The following is a 16,027-nucleotide window of genomic DNA, read 5'->3' as shown; positions in this document are numbered from 1 at the left end:
CTCTCACGCATACAGTGCGTAAATCGCACTCCTGCGTATCGAACAGCATTCACGTTCATAGAAAAAGACGCATTCTTCCTACTACATGTAACTTCCAAAATTTTTTACATTGTATCAGTTATCCCTTAAGACAGGTCTTAATATAAAACTCTACATTAAACCTGTAATATACCCAAACAGTAAATCCATTCAACCTTTTTTTTGGCAGATTTTTGTAATAAGGTCCTCCCCTCTCCATTTTATCCACACTTTTTCCAAGCCCACAAACTTTAACCCCTTAAGGACCGGGCTCATTTTCACCTTAAGGACCAAGCCATTTTTTGCAAATCTGACCAGTGTCACTTTATGTGGTAACTTTAAAACGCTTTGACTTATCCAGGCCATTCTGAGATTGTTTTTTCATCACATAATGTACTTCATGACACTGGTAAAATGGAGTAAAAAAAATCATTTTTATTTATAAACAAATACCAAATTTACCAAGAATTTGGAAAAATTAGCACATTTTTAAGTTTCAATTTCTCTACTTCTATAATACATAGTAATACCTACAAAAATAGTTATTACTTTACATTCCCCATATGTCTACTTTATGTTTGGATGATTTTGGAAATGAGATTTTATTTTTTGCGGATGTTACAAGGCTTAGAAGTTTAGAAGTAAATCTTGAAATTTCTCAGAAATTTTCAAAAACCAACTTTTTAAGGACCAGTTCAGGTCTGAAGTCACTTTGTGAAGCTTACATGATAGAAACCACCCAAAAATGACCCCATTCTAGAAACTACACCCCTCAAGGTATTCAAAAAACGTTGTTAACCCTTTAGGTGTTTCACAAGAATTAATGGAAAATAGAGATACAATTTCAAAATTTCACTGTATTTGGCAGATTTTCCATTTTAATATTTTTTTTCCAGTTAAAAAGTAAGGGTTAACAGCCAAACAAAATGTATTATTTATGGCCCTGATTCTGTAGTTTACATAAACACCCCATATGTGGTTGTAAACTGCTGTACTGGCACACGTCAGGGCGCAGAAAAGGAATGCCATACGGTTTTTGGAAGGCAGATTTTGCTAGACTGTTTTTTTGGACACCATGTCCCATTTGAAGCCCCCCTGATGCACCCCTAGAGTAGAAACTCCATAAAAGTCACCCCATCTAAGAAACTACACCCCTCAAGGTATTCAAAACTGATTTTACAAACGTCGTTAACCCTTTAGGTGTTCCACAAGAGTTATTGGCAAATAGAGATGAAATTTCAGAATATAAATTTTTTGGCAAATTTTCCATTTTAATCCATTTTTTCCAGTAACAAAGCAAGGGTTAACAGCCAAACAAAACACAATATTTATGGCCCTGATTCTGTAGTTTACAGAAACACCCCATATGTGGTCGTAAACCACTGTACAGGCACACGGCAGGGCGCAGAAGGAATGGAATGCCATACGGTTTTTGGAAGGCAGATTATACTAGACTACAGATTATACATTTTTTTACATCATGTCCCATTTGAAGCCCCCCTGATGCACCCCTAGAGTAGAAACTCCAAAAAAGTGACCCCATTTTAGAAACTACGGGATAGGGTGGAAGTTTTATTGGTACTAGTTTATGGTACATATGATTGTTGGTTGCTCTATATTACACTTTTTGTGAGGCAAGGTAACAAGAAATAGCTTTTTTGGCACAGTTTTTTTTGTTATTTACAACATTCAACATTCATTTTTGGGCGATTATCTTAGGTAGGGTCTCATTTTTTGCGGGATGAGATGACGGTTTGATTGGCGCTATTTTGGGGTGCATATGACTTTTTGATCGCTTGGTATTACACTTTTTGTGATGTAAGGTGACGAAAAATGGTTTATTTAGCACAGTTTTTACTTTTTATTTTTTACGGTGTTCACCTGAGGGGTTAGGTCATGTAATATTTGTATAGATCCGGTCGATATGGACGCGGTGATACCTAATATGTATACTTTTTTTTATTTATGTAAGTTTCACACAATAACAGCTTTTTTAAAACAAAAAAATTATGTTTTAGTGTCTCCGTATTCTAAGACATAGTTTTTTTTATTTTTTGGGCTATTGTCTCAAGTAGGGGCTAAATTTTTGCAGGATGAGGTGACGGTTAGATTGGTACTATTTTGATGGGCGTACGCCTTTTTGATAGCTTGCTGTTGTACTTTTTGTGATGTAAGGTGACTTTATTTAACACAGTTTTTGTTATGTATTTTTTACGGTGTTCATCTGAGGGGTTAAGTCATGTGATATGTTTATAGAGCTGGTCGATGTGGACGCAACGATACCTAATATGTCTATATGTCTTTTCCTTTTTTTTTTACAATTTTTTTTAAGTTTTTTTGGGGAAAATGACGATTTTGTTTTTTTTTACTTGAAACTTTAAATTTTTTTGTAAAACTTAAATTTTATTAACTTTTTTTTCACTTTATTTTTTGTCCCACTATGGGACTTCAACATTACAGGGTTTGATCCTTGTATCAATACAGCACAATACATCTGTATTGTGCTGTATTGAACTGTTAGTGTCTTACACTGTAAGACACTAACAGTTGCCTAGGAGACCCAGCCTGGGGACTGGGCCTCTTAGGCTTCCATAGTTAACAGGCCCCAAGCCTCGGAATGGCTTGGGGCTGCCATGACAACGATCGAGTCCCCGCCACAGCACAGCGGGGACCCGATCCATCAGGTGAGGGAGCGCTGACCGCGGCATATGAGGGGTTAATCCACTGGCATCGGCGTTATCGCCGATGCTGGTGGATGCAGCAGGGATCCGGCGGTCAGTAACTGCCGGAACTCTGCTGCTGACTTGGGGGGGCCGCACGCGGGGGGAGGAACGGCTCCAGGATGAGATAGCTCGTCCTCGAGCGCTAAGTGCCGGCGTTTGTGTCACAACCAGACAGCTGATAAGCTCTGACAGAGGCCTTTCAGAACCTCCTCCTTGACTTCCTTTGTTGTGGTATTCAGTTACTCATCTCGTTAGCCTCTCTCAGCTGTCATGTGTTGGACTAATTGCTTCCCTTTGAATTCCTCCCCAGAATGCTTTTCTGGGCGGCTTATACTTCTTCCTGGAGTGTGTGTGCATGCTGGTCTTGTTCTCCTCTCTGCTACAAAGTTAAGTGTTGAATATTTATCTGCTATTTTCTGTTTGCTGGATCCCAGGTGACCCTGACTCCCTCCGTATCTTGTGTAGGGAGCCGGTGGTCGTGTCCCCTCACTATTGTAGGGTGCTCAGGGGTTATATAGTCAAGGTACGTGGATATGCAAACCTCCACCATTCGGATCTTTGCATAGGCTGAGCAGCCAGGGAAAGTGCCAGGTCTTCTGCAGGGGTCTCCCTTTTGTTCCTTAGCTTTTGGATCCAGCGAGTCATTTATGCATGTTGCTTTGCCTTGTTTCCTGTACACCGTCCGTGACATTATAAGCCGCCGAAACCGTCTCAAGCATGGATCCGGTTTCACTTTTGGCTGAACGCCTTCAGGGTCTTTCATTGGAGGTAGCTGATCTCCGCAGGACTTTTTCTCAGCTTCAAGTGACCGGTTCAGCTGGCGTTCATGGAGTTTGTTCTGAGCCTAAGATCTCGCTCCCGGATGCGTTCTCCGGGGGTAGTGAGAATTTTGTGCGTTTTAGAGAGGCTTGCAAACTCCATTTTCGCCTTCTTCCCCATTCCTCTGGTGATGAGGAACGGAGGGTGGGGATCATTATATCGCTGCTCAGAGGTAACGCTCAGTCCTGGGCCTTTTCGCTGCCGGAGGGGGCACGGCCTCTCCGTTCAGTGGATGAATTCTTTGTAGCCCTGGGTCAGATATATGATGATCCGGATCGTATTGCTCTGGCTGAGTCTAGACTACGTCTATTATGCCAGGGTAAACAATCCGCAGAAATATACTGCTCAGAATTTCGGAGATGGGCAGTTGATACTGGTTGGAATGATGCTGCACTCCGAAGTCAATTTTGCCATTGTCTTTCAGAGGGATTGAAAGATGCATTTGCCTTTCATGAGAGGCCTATTTCTTTGGACTCTGCTATGTCTCAGGCCGTTCGTATTGACAGGCGTCTTAGAGAGAGAGGAGAGATGTCCCCTTCCTGTCATACTCAGTTCCAGGACAGTGCAGCGGTCCCATTCTGTGCGCAGGGGTCTCAGTCACTGTCAGCCCCTTCTGAGCAGGAGCCCATGCAGCTGGGGTTGATTGCTTCTGACAATAGAAGATTCAGCCCGCATGGGAGGGTTTGTTTTTGTTGTGGAGGTATAAATCATTTGGCAAATATTTGTCCCTCTAGGAGATTCAGGCAGTTTTCTGGGAGTAATAAAGAAACAAACAGGAAAAAATCTTTTAAAAATGTTCCGTCTGTTACTATTGGCAGGGTTGAGGCGGAAATTGAAGGTTTTCCGTTTGCTTGTAGTTCCCGTTTTGTCCTGCCGGCTAGGGTGGCGCTAGAGAGCAAGAACATTTTTTGTGAGATTTTTGTGGATAGTGGAGCAGCGGTCAATCTCATTGATAATCAATTTGCGATAACTCATGGTTTCCAGGTGCGCACTTTGGGAAAGGATATTCCTGTTTTTGCTATCGATTCCGCTCCACTTTCTCAGAAATCATTAAAGGGCATAGTTCACAATATCCGTTTAATTGTGAGTGATGCTCATGTTGAGGATGTGTCATGTTTCGTCCTTAGCGGTTTGCCTACCCCTCTGGTGTTGGGGCTGCCCTGGCTCACTAAGCATAACCCCACCATTGATTGGCAAGCGAGGCAAATAAATGGTTGGAGTGACTTTTGCAGAGAGAATTGCCTCATGACATCTGTTTCTGAGGTTGCTACTAAGACTGTACCATCTTTTCTCTCTGAATTTTCGGATGTCTTCTCTGAGAGTGGAGTTCAGGATTTGCCCCCGCACAGGGAGTACGATTGCCCTATTAATCTCATCCCAGACGCCAAGCTGCCTAAATCTCGTTTATACAATCTTTCCCAACCTGAGAGGATCGCTATGCGTGCTTATATCTCTGAGAGTCTGAGAAAAGGACACATACGACCCTCGAAGTCACCTGTTGCCGCTGGTTTTTTCTTTGTTAAGAAAAAAGATGGTTCTTTAAGACCTTGTCTGGATTTCAGGGAGCTGAACAGTATCACGATTCGTGACCCTTATCCGCTTCCTCTGATCCCGGACCTGTTTAACCAGGTTGTTGGGGCTAAAGTCTTTTCCAAATTAGATCTAAGAGGGGCATACAACCTGGTCAGGGTCAGAGAAGGGGACGAATGGAAGACGGCCTTCAATACCCCTGAGGGCCATTTTGAAAATTTGGTTATGCCTTTTGGTTTGATGAATGCCCCAGCCGTTTTTCAGCATTTCGTGAACAGCATTTTTTATCATTTGATGGGAAAATTTGTATTGGTGTATTTGGATGACATTTTGATTTTTTCTCCCGATTTCAAAACTCATAAGGAACATTTACGTCAGGTCTTGCTCATCCTGCGGGAGAATAAATTATATGCGAAACAGGAAAAATGTGTGTTTGCGGTTCCAGAAATTAAATTTCTGGGGTTTCTTCTCTCCGCTTCTGGTTTTCGCATGGACCCCGAGAAGGTCCGCGCTGTGCTTGAGTGGGAGCTTTCTGAGAATCAGAAGGCGCTGATGCGTTTTTTGGGCTTTGCCAATTATTACAGGAAGTTCATTTTGAATTATTCTTCTATTGTTAAACCACTCACTGATATGACCAGAAAGGGGGTAGATTTTTCTTCTTGGTCAGTAGAGGCGCGTAAGGCTTTTTCTGATATCAAGGAGAGTTTTGCTTCCGCTCCCATCTTGGTGCAACCTGATGTTTCTTTACCCTTCATAGTTGAGGTTGATGCTTCTGAGGTGGGTGTGGGGGCGGTCTTGTCTCAGGGTTCCTCTCCTGCCAATTGTCGACCGTGTGCCTTTTTCTCAAGAAAACTCTCCTCCGCAGAGAGAAATTACGATGTGGGAGATAGGGAATTGTTGGCCATCAAGTTGGCTTTTGAGGAATGGCGCCATTGGCTAGAGGGAGCCAGACACCCTATTACCGTATTTACTGACCATAAAAATCTGGCCTACTTGGAGTCAGCCAAGCGTCTGAACCCGAGACAGGCCAGATGGTCTTTGTTCTTTTCTAGGTTTAATTTTGTTGTCACGTTCCGCCCTGGAGTTAAGAATGTGAAGGCAGATGCCCTGTCACGTTGTTTTCCGGGAGGCGGGAATTTTGAAGACCCGGGTCCCATTTTGGCTGAAGGTGTGGTGGTCTCGGCTCTTTTTCCTGAATTGGAGGCAGAGGTGCAGGCAGCCCAGTCAGAGGCTCCTGATCTTTGTCCTCCTGGGAGGTTGTTTGTGCCTCTCGCTTTAAGACACAAGATTTTTAAAGAACACCACGATACGGTCCTTGCTGGGCACCCAGGGGTAAGAGCCACACTGGATCTCATGGCTCGGAGATTCTGGTGGCCTGCGCTTCGTAAGTCGGTTGAGGGTTTTGTGGCAGCCTGCGAGACTTGCGCTCGTGCCAAAGCCCCTCATTCACGGCCATCAGGTCCTCTCCTTCCCTTACCCATTCCTTCCCGTCCTTGGACACATCTGTCCATGGACTTCATAACGGACCTGCCTCGTTCCTCGGGGAAGACTGTGATTCTGGTGGTGGTGGACCGTTTTAGCAAAATGGTACATTTCATCCCTTTTCCTGGTTTGCCCAATGCTAAGACGCTGGCGCAGGCATTTATTGATCACATTGTCAAATTGCACGGTATTCCTTCAGACATAGTCTCTGATAGGGGCACGCAGTTTGTTTCCAGATTCTGGAAGGCTTTCTGTTCTCGCTTGGGGGTTCGGTTGTCATTCTCTTCTGCTTTCCACCCGCAGTCGAATGGCCAGACAGAGCGCGTCAATCAGAATCTGGAGACATATCTGCGCTGTTTTGTGGCGGAGAATCAAGAGGATTGGTGTTCTTTTTTGTCCCTTGCTGAGTTTGCTTTAAATAACCGTCGTCAGGAGTCCTCTGATAAGTCACCATTTTTTGGTGCATATGGGTTTCATCCGCAGTTTGGGACTTTCTCGGGAGAGGGGTCTTCTGGTTTACCTGATGAGGACAGATTCTCCTCGTCTTTGTCATCTATTTGGCAAAAGATTCAGGATAATCTAAAGAGCATGAGTGAGAGATATAAGCGTGTGGCAGATAAGAGACGTGTGCTTGGTCCGGACCTGAATGTTGGTGATCTGGTGTGGTTGTCCACCAAGAATATCAAATTGAAGGTTCCCTCCTGGAAGTTGGGTCCTAGGTTTATTGGGCCTTACAAAATCCTGTCTGTCATCAATCCTGTTGCATACCGTCTTGATCTTCCTCAGACTTGGAAGATCCATAATGTTTTTCATAAGTCCTTATTGAAACCTTATGTTCAACCCATTGTACCCTCGCCTTTGCCTCCTCCTCCGATTATGGTTGATGGGAATCTTGAATTTCAGGTCTCTAGGATTGTGGATTCTCGTCTTGTCCGCGGTTCTCTTCAGTACCTTGTTCATTGGGAGGGGTATGGTCCTGAGGAGAGGATGTGGGTCCCAGTGACGGACATTAAGGCCTCTCGTCTCATCAGGGCTTTCCATAGGTCCCATCCTGAGAAGGTGGGTTCTGAGTGTCCGGAGTCCACTCGTAGAGGGAGGGGTACTGTCACAACCAGACAGCTGAGAAGCTCTGACAGAGGCCTTTCAGAACCTCCTCCTTGACTTCCTTTGTTGTGGTATTCAGTTACTCATCTCGTTAGCCTCTCTCAGCTGTCATGTGTTGGACTAATTGCTTCCCTTTAAATTCCTCCCCAGAATGCTTTTCTGGGCGGCTTATACTTCTTCCTGGAGTGTGTGTGCATGCTGGTCTTGTTCTCCTCTCTGCTACAAAGTTAAGTGTTGAATATTTATCTGCTATTTTCTGTTTACTGGATCCCAGGTGACCCTGACTCCCTCCGTATCTTGTGTAGGGAGCCGGTGTTCGTGTCCCCACACTATTGTAGGGTGCTCAGGGGTTATATAGTCAAGGTACGTGGATATGCAAACCTCCACCATTCGGATCTTTGCATAGGCTGAGCAGCCAGGGAAAGTGCCAGGTCTTCTGCAGGGGTCTCCCTTTTGTTCCTTAGCTTTTGGATCCAGCGAGTCATTTATGCATGTTGCTTTGCCTTGTTTCCTGTACACCGTCCGTGACAGTTTGAGGACGAGCTATCTCATCCTGGGTCCTTAAGGTGTTAAACCCTGTGGATTTTTGTTGTGCACCTTTTTAAAGTAGGCTGATACACTATGTGTATCTAGTGATGAGTGGCAGGGGTCATATTCGAATTCATGATATTTCGCGAATATTAGTAGAATATTCGTCATATATTCGCGAATTCGTATATTCGTTATATTCTACATTCTTTTTTTTTTTTATGTGAAAATCTGTAAGGTAATGATTGCCTAATATGCGAATATTGCGCGCTCAATACAGGCGTGGGTCAAAAATGAATATATAGTACTATAGAATATAGTGCTATATATTTGTTTTTAGAATATTCACCATTTTTTCCATCTGAACACGATTCCTCCCTGCTTAAGTTGCTTGTGGGCCAATGACTCTTTGGCCCACAGGCAAGAAGCAGGGAGGAATCATGTGTTCAGATGGAAAAAATGATGAATATTCGATATAACGAATATATAGCACTATATTCGAAATATTTGTAAAATCTAAAAGTGGCGATATTCACCATAGAAATTAGTTTTTCGAATATTCGTGCTCAACACTATGTGTATCTACTCCTTTTTGATGTTACGAATATGTTCTTGCATGCGGGTTTTAAATTTCCTCAAAGATCTTCCTACATACTGAAGGCCACATGGGCATGTGGTAGATGACCCCCATGCATTCACAAGTTAATTTGCCTTCTATTTTGAAAGTTGTTTCCTTGCTCTTGGAGGTAACCTCCTCAGTCCGAAGTTGCTTATTTCCCTTTGTGCGATTTTTACAAGCTACACAAAAGCCGTACCATGTGAATCAGTGCTTTTTATTTTTCTGTTGATGCGTGGGTAAACAGCTATGTACCAATCTATCTATTATATTAGGAGCTTTTGTATAGATAACAACTGAGGTTGCACTAACAGTTCCAGTAAAATGGAGATTCCACGTATTATCATTTATAAATAGTAGAAAATCTTCCAAGTCGTGTGTATTTCCTTTCCATATAAATATTTCCAAGATAATAGACCTTTTCCCTCTTTATTGGTACATAGCTTCGGGCTAATCAACATCTCCTCCCATATAGAGATTTGCAAAACTGAGGGCGAATTTCGCCCCCCATCGCCGTCCCAGTGCATTACAGGTAAAAGCTGCCATCAAACCAATAATTATGCGATAAACAACATTTTAAACATTACATTAAAAGCTCCCTTTGTTCAGATGGCGTTCCGGTATCTTTTTTCAACACATAATTGACCACAGTGATCCCCTTCTCCATTGGGATCATTGTTTACAATGATGTCAGGTCTACGTTCGTTATAAGAGTATCTTCAGTACAAGATCCAAAAATGTTTCTAGATGCTTAATCGTATCTCCTGTGTCTTTCAAATACGAGGTAATTTTGACAACATACTTCTGTAGGTAAAAATCTATTCAGTATATTCCGATAAGAGGCTAGTGAGGGAGTTGATAACGGAGACTATTGGTCTCCCAGGGGGGTTGGGAATACTTTTATGAATTTTAGGAAGGTAATAAATGACCGGCATTACTGGGTGTTTAATTCCCAAATATTCATATTCCTTTTTATTTAAAATCACTTCCTCTCTTCCTTTTTTTTTATAATATCTCCAGATCTTTTTTTAAATTGATTGTCAGATCTTTTTTTAATTTCTTATATGTCTTTTCATCCTGTAACAAACCCCTAATCACCGCTTCATAATTTTCAATTTTCTTTATCGAAAATAACAACTCCCCTCCCCCCCCCCTTTATCGTCTGGCTTTAAAACTATTTTGGTGTTTTTTTCTAAAGATCTTAAACCTTGTTTCTCTCCATAAGTCAAGTTCGTATATTTTGGTTTTGTGTCTATTTGTTCTAATTCCCTTAGTAAGCCTCTCTTAAAAGCATCAACACATTCATTATTTTTCGGTTGGGGGAAAAAAACTAGATTTTTCCCTTAAACCTGTGTGGATGATGTCACATTGTTTAATCTCTACCGAATCAAGTTTAGGATTCAATGCCATATATTTGGCAATATTAATTTTTGTAATGGACCGATGTATATCTAAAAAAGTTTGAAATGTGTTCATCTGTTTGAATGGAGCATACAGTCAGGTCCATAAATATTGGGACATCAACACAATTCTAACATTTTTGGCTCTATATACCTGTCACGACTATGTTTATAGCCGTGACTCCTTGGGAGCCGCATACAGTTGCCCGCGGTTTGGGTTGTAGTGTCAACCGCAGCTGGAGGCATAATGTGGTTAGCCTAAAGTGCGGTTGCCGCGGACAACAGCTATGTGTGCGGTTCCCTTGGAGCTGTATGCGTGTATGTATGCACTTTTGTATGTCTGTGTGCACTCTGTGTTATGTTTGGTGTGCACTGACATCTTCCCTTCACTGTGGCTGTCCGTGGCAACGTTTGGTCGTATGGTGTACATGTGGTGGCAGTGTCCCGGCCTTCGGGCTGACTCCCAGGACACGGTTGCCACCCATGTCGTTGCCTGCGGCAACAGCCACAGTGTGTTCGTTGTTTGGACACTTCCCCTTTAAGTTGTGTTTTCCCTTCTGTGGTATTGGAAGGGTTAACTCCCTTTCTGTGTGTGTGAGTCACGGGGTGTGTCTGACTGTTGGGTGTGGCCTCTTGGCCCTATATAGCCTCAGTTGTAGGCAGTAGTCAGAGAGGGTGCTTCAGCCATGCTTGCTGGAGACATCCTCCTGGTTACTTACCAACTGCCAGTGGGGGCCATCCTTCTGGTCATAGCAAAATAATATCTCGTTTGGTGTCTTGAAGATGGGCATAGAAGGGGTTAATCCGCCGGAATCGCTGTAAACAGGATGTAGAGGTAAAGGAGATAGGCAGCCCAAAAATCAAGAAAGCAAAGGGGTAGTAAATGGACTATATAATCTAAGCTCCCATATATAGGATAAAAATGAAATTGCGGTGTTGTCAAAAGGGCTAAAATATACACCCAAATGCTTCAGAACTCATTGGAAGGCGCTTCACGGCGATGGACAATGACCCAAAGCACACTGCAAAAGCAACCAAAGAGTTTTTTTAATGGAAAGAAGTGGAATGTTATGCAATGGCCAAGTCAATCATCTGACCTGAATCCGATTGAGCATGCATTTCACTTGCTGAAGACAAAACTGAAGGGAAAATGCCTCAAGAACTAGCAGGAACTGAAGACGCAGTCATAGAAGGGGTTTGCTGCGGGTGAGGGTGCCATTCGGGTCTCCGCGCTGCTGTTGCGGGGACCGATGTGCATGGCATTGGGACATGCCTTCTATGGGTGCCGAGGAGATCCAGCCTCAGGCTGCGTCTCCTAGGCAACCTCAATGTAATACACTAACAGGCAATGCATTACAATACAGATGTATTGTAATGCATTGCAGAGGCGATCAGACCACCAAAAGTTGAAGTCCGAGAGTGGGACAGAAATAAAGTTTTTAAAAAAAAGTTAAAAAATGTGTTTTTAATAAAAAATAAAATAAAGTTTCAAGTAAAAAAAGAAAAAAATGCCCCTTTCCCCAGATTTTGTTTCAAAAATGCTATTATTGTGTTAAAGTGAAATACATAAAAGACAAATTAGATATTGCCGCGTCTGTAACAATCTGATCTATAAAAAGTTCAGATGACCAAACCCTTCAGGTGAACAACGTGAAAATAAATAAATAAAAACAGTGACAAAAAAAGCAATTTTTTGTCACCTTACATAACAAAAATTGCAACACCAAGCGATCAAAAAGGCGTATGCCCCCCAAAATAGTACCAATAAAACCGCTACCTCATACCGCAAAAAATGAGAATCTACCTAAGACAATCGGTAAAAAAATTTAAAAAAACTATGACTCAGACAATGGAGACACTAAAATATGATTTGAAATAAATAAATAAAAAGTAGACATATTATGTATTGCCGCATCCGTAACAACCTGATCTATAAAAATATCACATGACCTAACCCCTCATATGAACACCATAAGAAGAAAAACTGTGCCAAGAAAGCAATTTTTTGTCCCCTAACATCACATAAAGTGTAACACCAAGCGATCAAAAAGGCGAATGCCCCCCAAAATAGTACCAATAAAACCATAACCTCATCCCACAAAAAATGAGAACCTAGCTAAGACAATTGGTTGTAAAAACATAAAATAAAAATGGTGCCAAAACAGACAATTTTTGGTTACCTTTCCTCACAAAAAAACATAATATAGAGCAATTAAAAATTATGTGTACCCCAAAATAGCACCAATAAAACTGGCACCTTATTCCCTAGTTTCCAAATTGGGTCTCTTTTTGGGAGTTTCTATTTTAGGGGTGCCTTCATGGGAGCCTTCAAATGCGACATGCATCTAAAAACCAAAAGCAAAATCTGCCTTCCAAGAACCATATGGCGTTCCTTTTCTTCTGCGCCCTGCCGTGTGCCCTTACATCAGTTTACGACCAAATGTGGGGTGTTTATGTAAACCACAGAACCAGGGTAATAAATATTAAGTTTTGTTTGGCTGTTAACCCTCAATGTATTAAAGAAAACAATGAATCAAAATAAAAAATATGCCAAAAAAGTAAAATTTTGAAATCTCCATTTTCCTTTAATTCTTGTGGAATACCTAAAGAGTGTAACTTGAGGGGTGTAGTTTGTACAATGGGGGTCATTTATGGGGGGGCTTCCACTATGTAAGTCCCACAAAGTGACTTCAGACCTGAACTGGTCTTTAAAAAGTAAGTTTTGAAAATTTTCTTGAAAATTTTAATAATTGCTTCTAAAATTCTAAGCCTTCTAACGTTCCCAAAAAATAAAATGACTTTTACAAAATGATTTCAACATAAAGTAGACATATGGAGAATGTTAAGTAATAAATATTTTATGAGGTATCACTTTCTGTTTTAAAAGCAGATAAATAGAAATTTTGAAAGTGGCGAATTTTTCATAAATAAAGGTGAAATATATTGACTCAAATTTCTGACTATCATGAAGTACAATGTGTCACGAGAAAACAATCTCTGAATGGCTTGAATAAGTAAAAGAGTTCCAAAGTTATTACCACATAAAGTGACACATGTCAGATTTGCAAAAATCAGTCTGGTCCTTAAGGTGAAAAATGGCCCGATTATTAAGGGGTTAATAGGGTTGATCCTGGTGACAGAGCCTCTTTAAAATGATACCAATAAAAACTACAGCTGGTCCTGCAAAAAAAATTAGCCCTCACACAGGACAGAATGACATGGCATGAATGACATTTTTTATACTTTCTCCCACCCTTTTTTTTTTTATTTTCCAGTACAAGCTAAACTAAATTAAATGGTGCCGCTAAAAATACAACGTATCCCTCATATGGCTATGTGAACAGAACATATAAAAAGCTATTGCAGTGTAGAAAGGAAACAATGAAAGTGCAAAAACAAAAATTGGCCTGTCCTTAAAGGCTTTGGGCAATTTTTTTATGATTGCATTTTACTCATTTTGTGTAAAAAAACTTTTTTAATCGCTTGGTCTTTATTAAAAATGTTCACCTGTTTTTGAGATAAGAGGGTTAAAAAATCAGCAGAGTATCACTTCTGAGTCCCATTGGCTGATGGCTCATGTGAAGCCTCATCTCTGAGGTCTTGGCCTCATAAACACTCATTTAAGCTATATTCTTACCTGTTTGATAAGAGTTTAGCTAAAATAAGTGTTTATGAGGTCAGGAGATCAGAGATAATCTTTCACAGGAGCCGCCAGCTGATGGGACTAAGAAGTGATACTCTGTAAACAGACAGATTTTCTTCCCATGTATATCATAAGTGGCTAAAAATGTTTAAAGAGCTGAAGGCACCATGTTATAAAGCAGGAGGAGCTGAGTAGATTGATATGTAGTATAGGAAAGATTTAGTATAATTAGTTTTTCATACATTTAAATTTGTCTTAATTCTGGGCTTTGAAGTGAAGGAAGAGTTCCTATCAGTAATTGACAGCTATCTCTCCATGAATGTAAATATCACTAATAGCACCGCCTCCTTGACTTCAAAGCCCATAATTAATTAGCATTTTTATAGTGACAGCTTCCCTTTAATGAATACCAACTGAAAAAATGGTTTTAAGCCTAAAAAGCTTACATTCATTTTAACTACTATTTGTATTTTGACTCCAGGTGTCTAGTGGAGAAAGGAGATGTGGCTTTTTTGCCTCACACTGCTGTAATTGAAAACACAGATGGTAAGAGAAGAATTATCTTGCACGCTTTTTCACAAACATGGCGGCATTACAATGTTGAGCCCTGTAGTCATTTTTGATTGTTTGATATTTAAACCCTTCCCGACATTATAAACCACCTAATATACCAGAGTTCACAGAAAATCTGCTGCTAAACGAGATAGACGAGGCAGCAAATCATAATTAAGTGTTTATTATGGGGGACTTCAACTACCCAGATATAGACTGGGAAACTGAAACTTGTATATCTCATAAAGGAAACAGGTTCTTTGCAATAACTAAACACAATTACCTTCCCAACTGGTTCAGAACCTGACTAGAGGGACGGCCATACTGGACTTAGTATTAACCAAAAGACCTGACATAACTACAGATGTGCAGGTCGGGGGACACCTGGGAAATAGTGACCATAAAGTAATAACCTTCCAATTATTATTGAAAACAGTGTTTCTTCAGAGAGGAACAAACATACCAAACTTCAAGAAAGCTAAATTTAGCTAACTAAGAGAGGCCATAAGTCTAACTAACTGGGACAAAAGTCTTAAAAAAAAAAAATGCTGCCACAAAATGGGATATTTTTAAAAGCATCCTAAAATCTAATTGTGAGAGGTATAAACCTTATGGGAATAAAATGTTAAGGAACAAGAAGAAACCAATGTGGATCAATAGAACAGTCAAGAAAGCAATAAATTACAACAAAAAAAAGCATTTAAATCACTAAAACAGGAGGGTGGTGAGGAAGCACTGAAAAACTATAAGGAAAAAAAAATAGAATATGTAAAAAATGAATAAAGGCAGCTTAACTAGAAACCGAGAGATTAATTGCCAAAGAGAGCAAAACTAACCCTACATTTTTTTTCAATTATATAAATTGTAAAAAGTATATATCTGAATGTGTCAGATGAAATGCAGAATGTAAAAGTTAATTCCCCATTAAAAGTGCCCTGATTTTATATGGAGATTCCCTTCCACCCTCATCCGAGACGAGGAGTTCAGAGATATGTTAAAGGGATGGTGGTTAGAGTATAAACAAGACAATGAAGGAACGGAAGACCCCCAGATACTTTGGGATGCGGGCAAAACAGTTCGGAGAGGGAGAATAATGGCGTACATGTTCAGTAAGAAGAAAGCCATTAAACAGAAAATAGAGATCCTAAGCAATAGTCTAAGGACAGCCTATACGATGTTTAAAGATAAGCCTAACACCTCAACGCGTAAATATTAGATACAGGCCAAACAGGACTATGAAACATGGGTACAGAAATGGGAAAACCTAGCCCAATCAAAATGGGAGTCGCAGCTATATAAACATGGAAATAAAGCAGGAAAGTTACTAACCAGATTGGCCAGGGGACGTAGACCATCGACTAACATTCTGGCCCTGAAAAATGACAAAGGGGAACTGAGAACTCACCCAGGAGAAATAAACGACATACTCAGAGGCTACTATAGTAAGCTATATAGCTCTACTTCCCTGCCTAACTCGGAGAAGCAAGATTGGCTACAGTCGGTGCCCCTTCCAATATTGACCGAGGAGGAGAAGGCTATTTTAAATGCTCCCATTACAGCTGGGGAAATCATAACTACCATTAAGGCACTGTCACTGGACAAGGCCCCGGGG

At 41.0% G+C, this 16,027-nt stretch overlaps 1 protein-coding gene across 11 annotated transcripts in view; it reads left to right on the top strand.

The window, feature by feature from the left end:
* LOC122936250 (saxiphilin-like) overlaps positions 1 to 16,027 on the top strand; it is a 189,568-nt gene that overhangs the window by 147,886 nt on the left and 25,655 nt on the right. For all 11 annotated transcript variants that reach the window (XM_044292366.1, XM_044292361.1, XM_044292365.1 and 8 more), the window contains one exon: positions 14,345 to 14,409. In XM_044292366.1, coding sequence (XP_044148301.1) covers positions 14,345 to 14,409 — 65 coding nt within the window. The remainder of the gene's footprint in view (positions 1 to 14,344; positions 14,410 to 16,027) is intronic.

Source organism: Bufo gargarizans, chromosome 4 (assembly GCF_014858855.1).
Source record: "Bufo gargarizans isolate SCDJY-AF-19 chromosome 4, ASM1485885v1, whole genome shotgun sequence".
Classification (NCBI taxonomy): domain Eukaryota; kingdom Metazoa; phylum Chordata; class Amphibia; order Anura; family Bufonidae; genus Bufo; species Bufo gargarizans.
The sequence above is the reverse complement of the archived record's forward strand: the minus strand, read 5'-3'. Positions and strand labels throughout refer to the sequence as shown.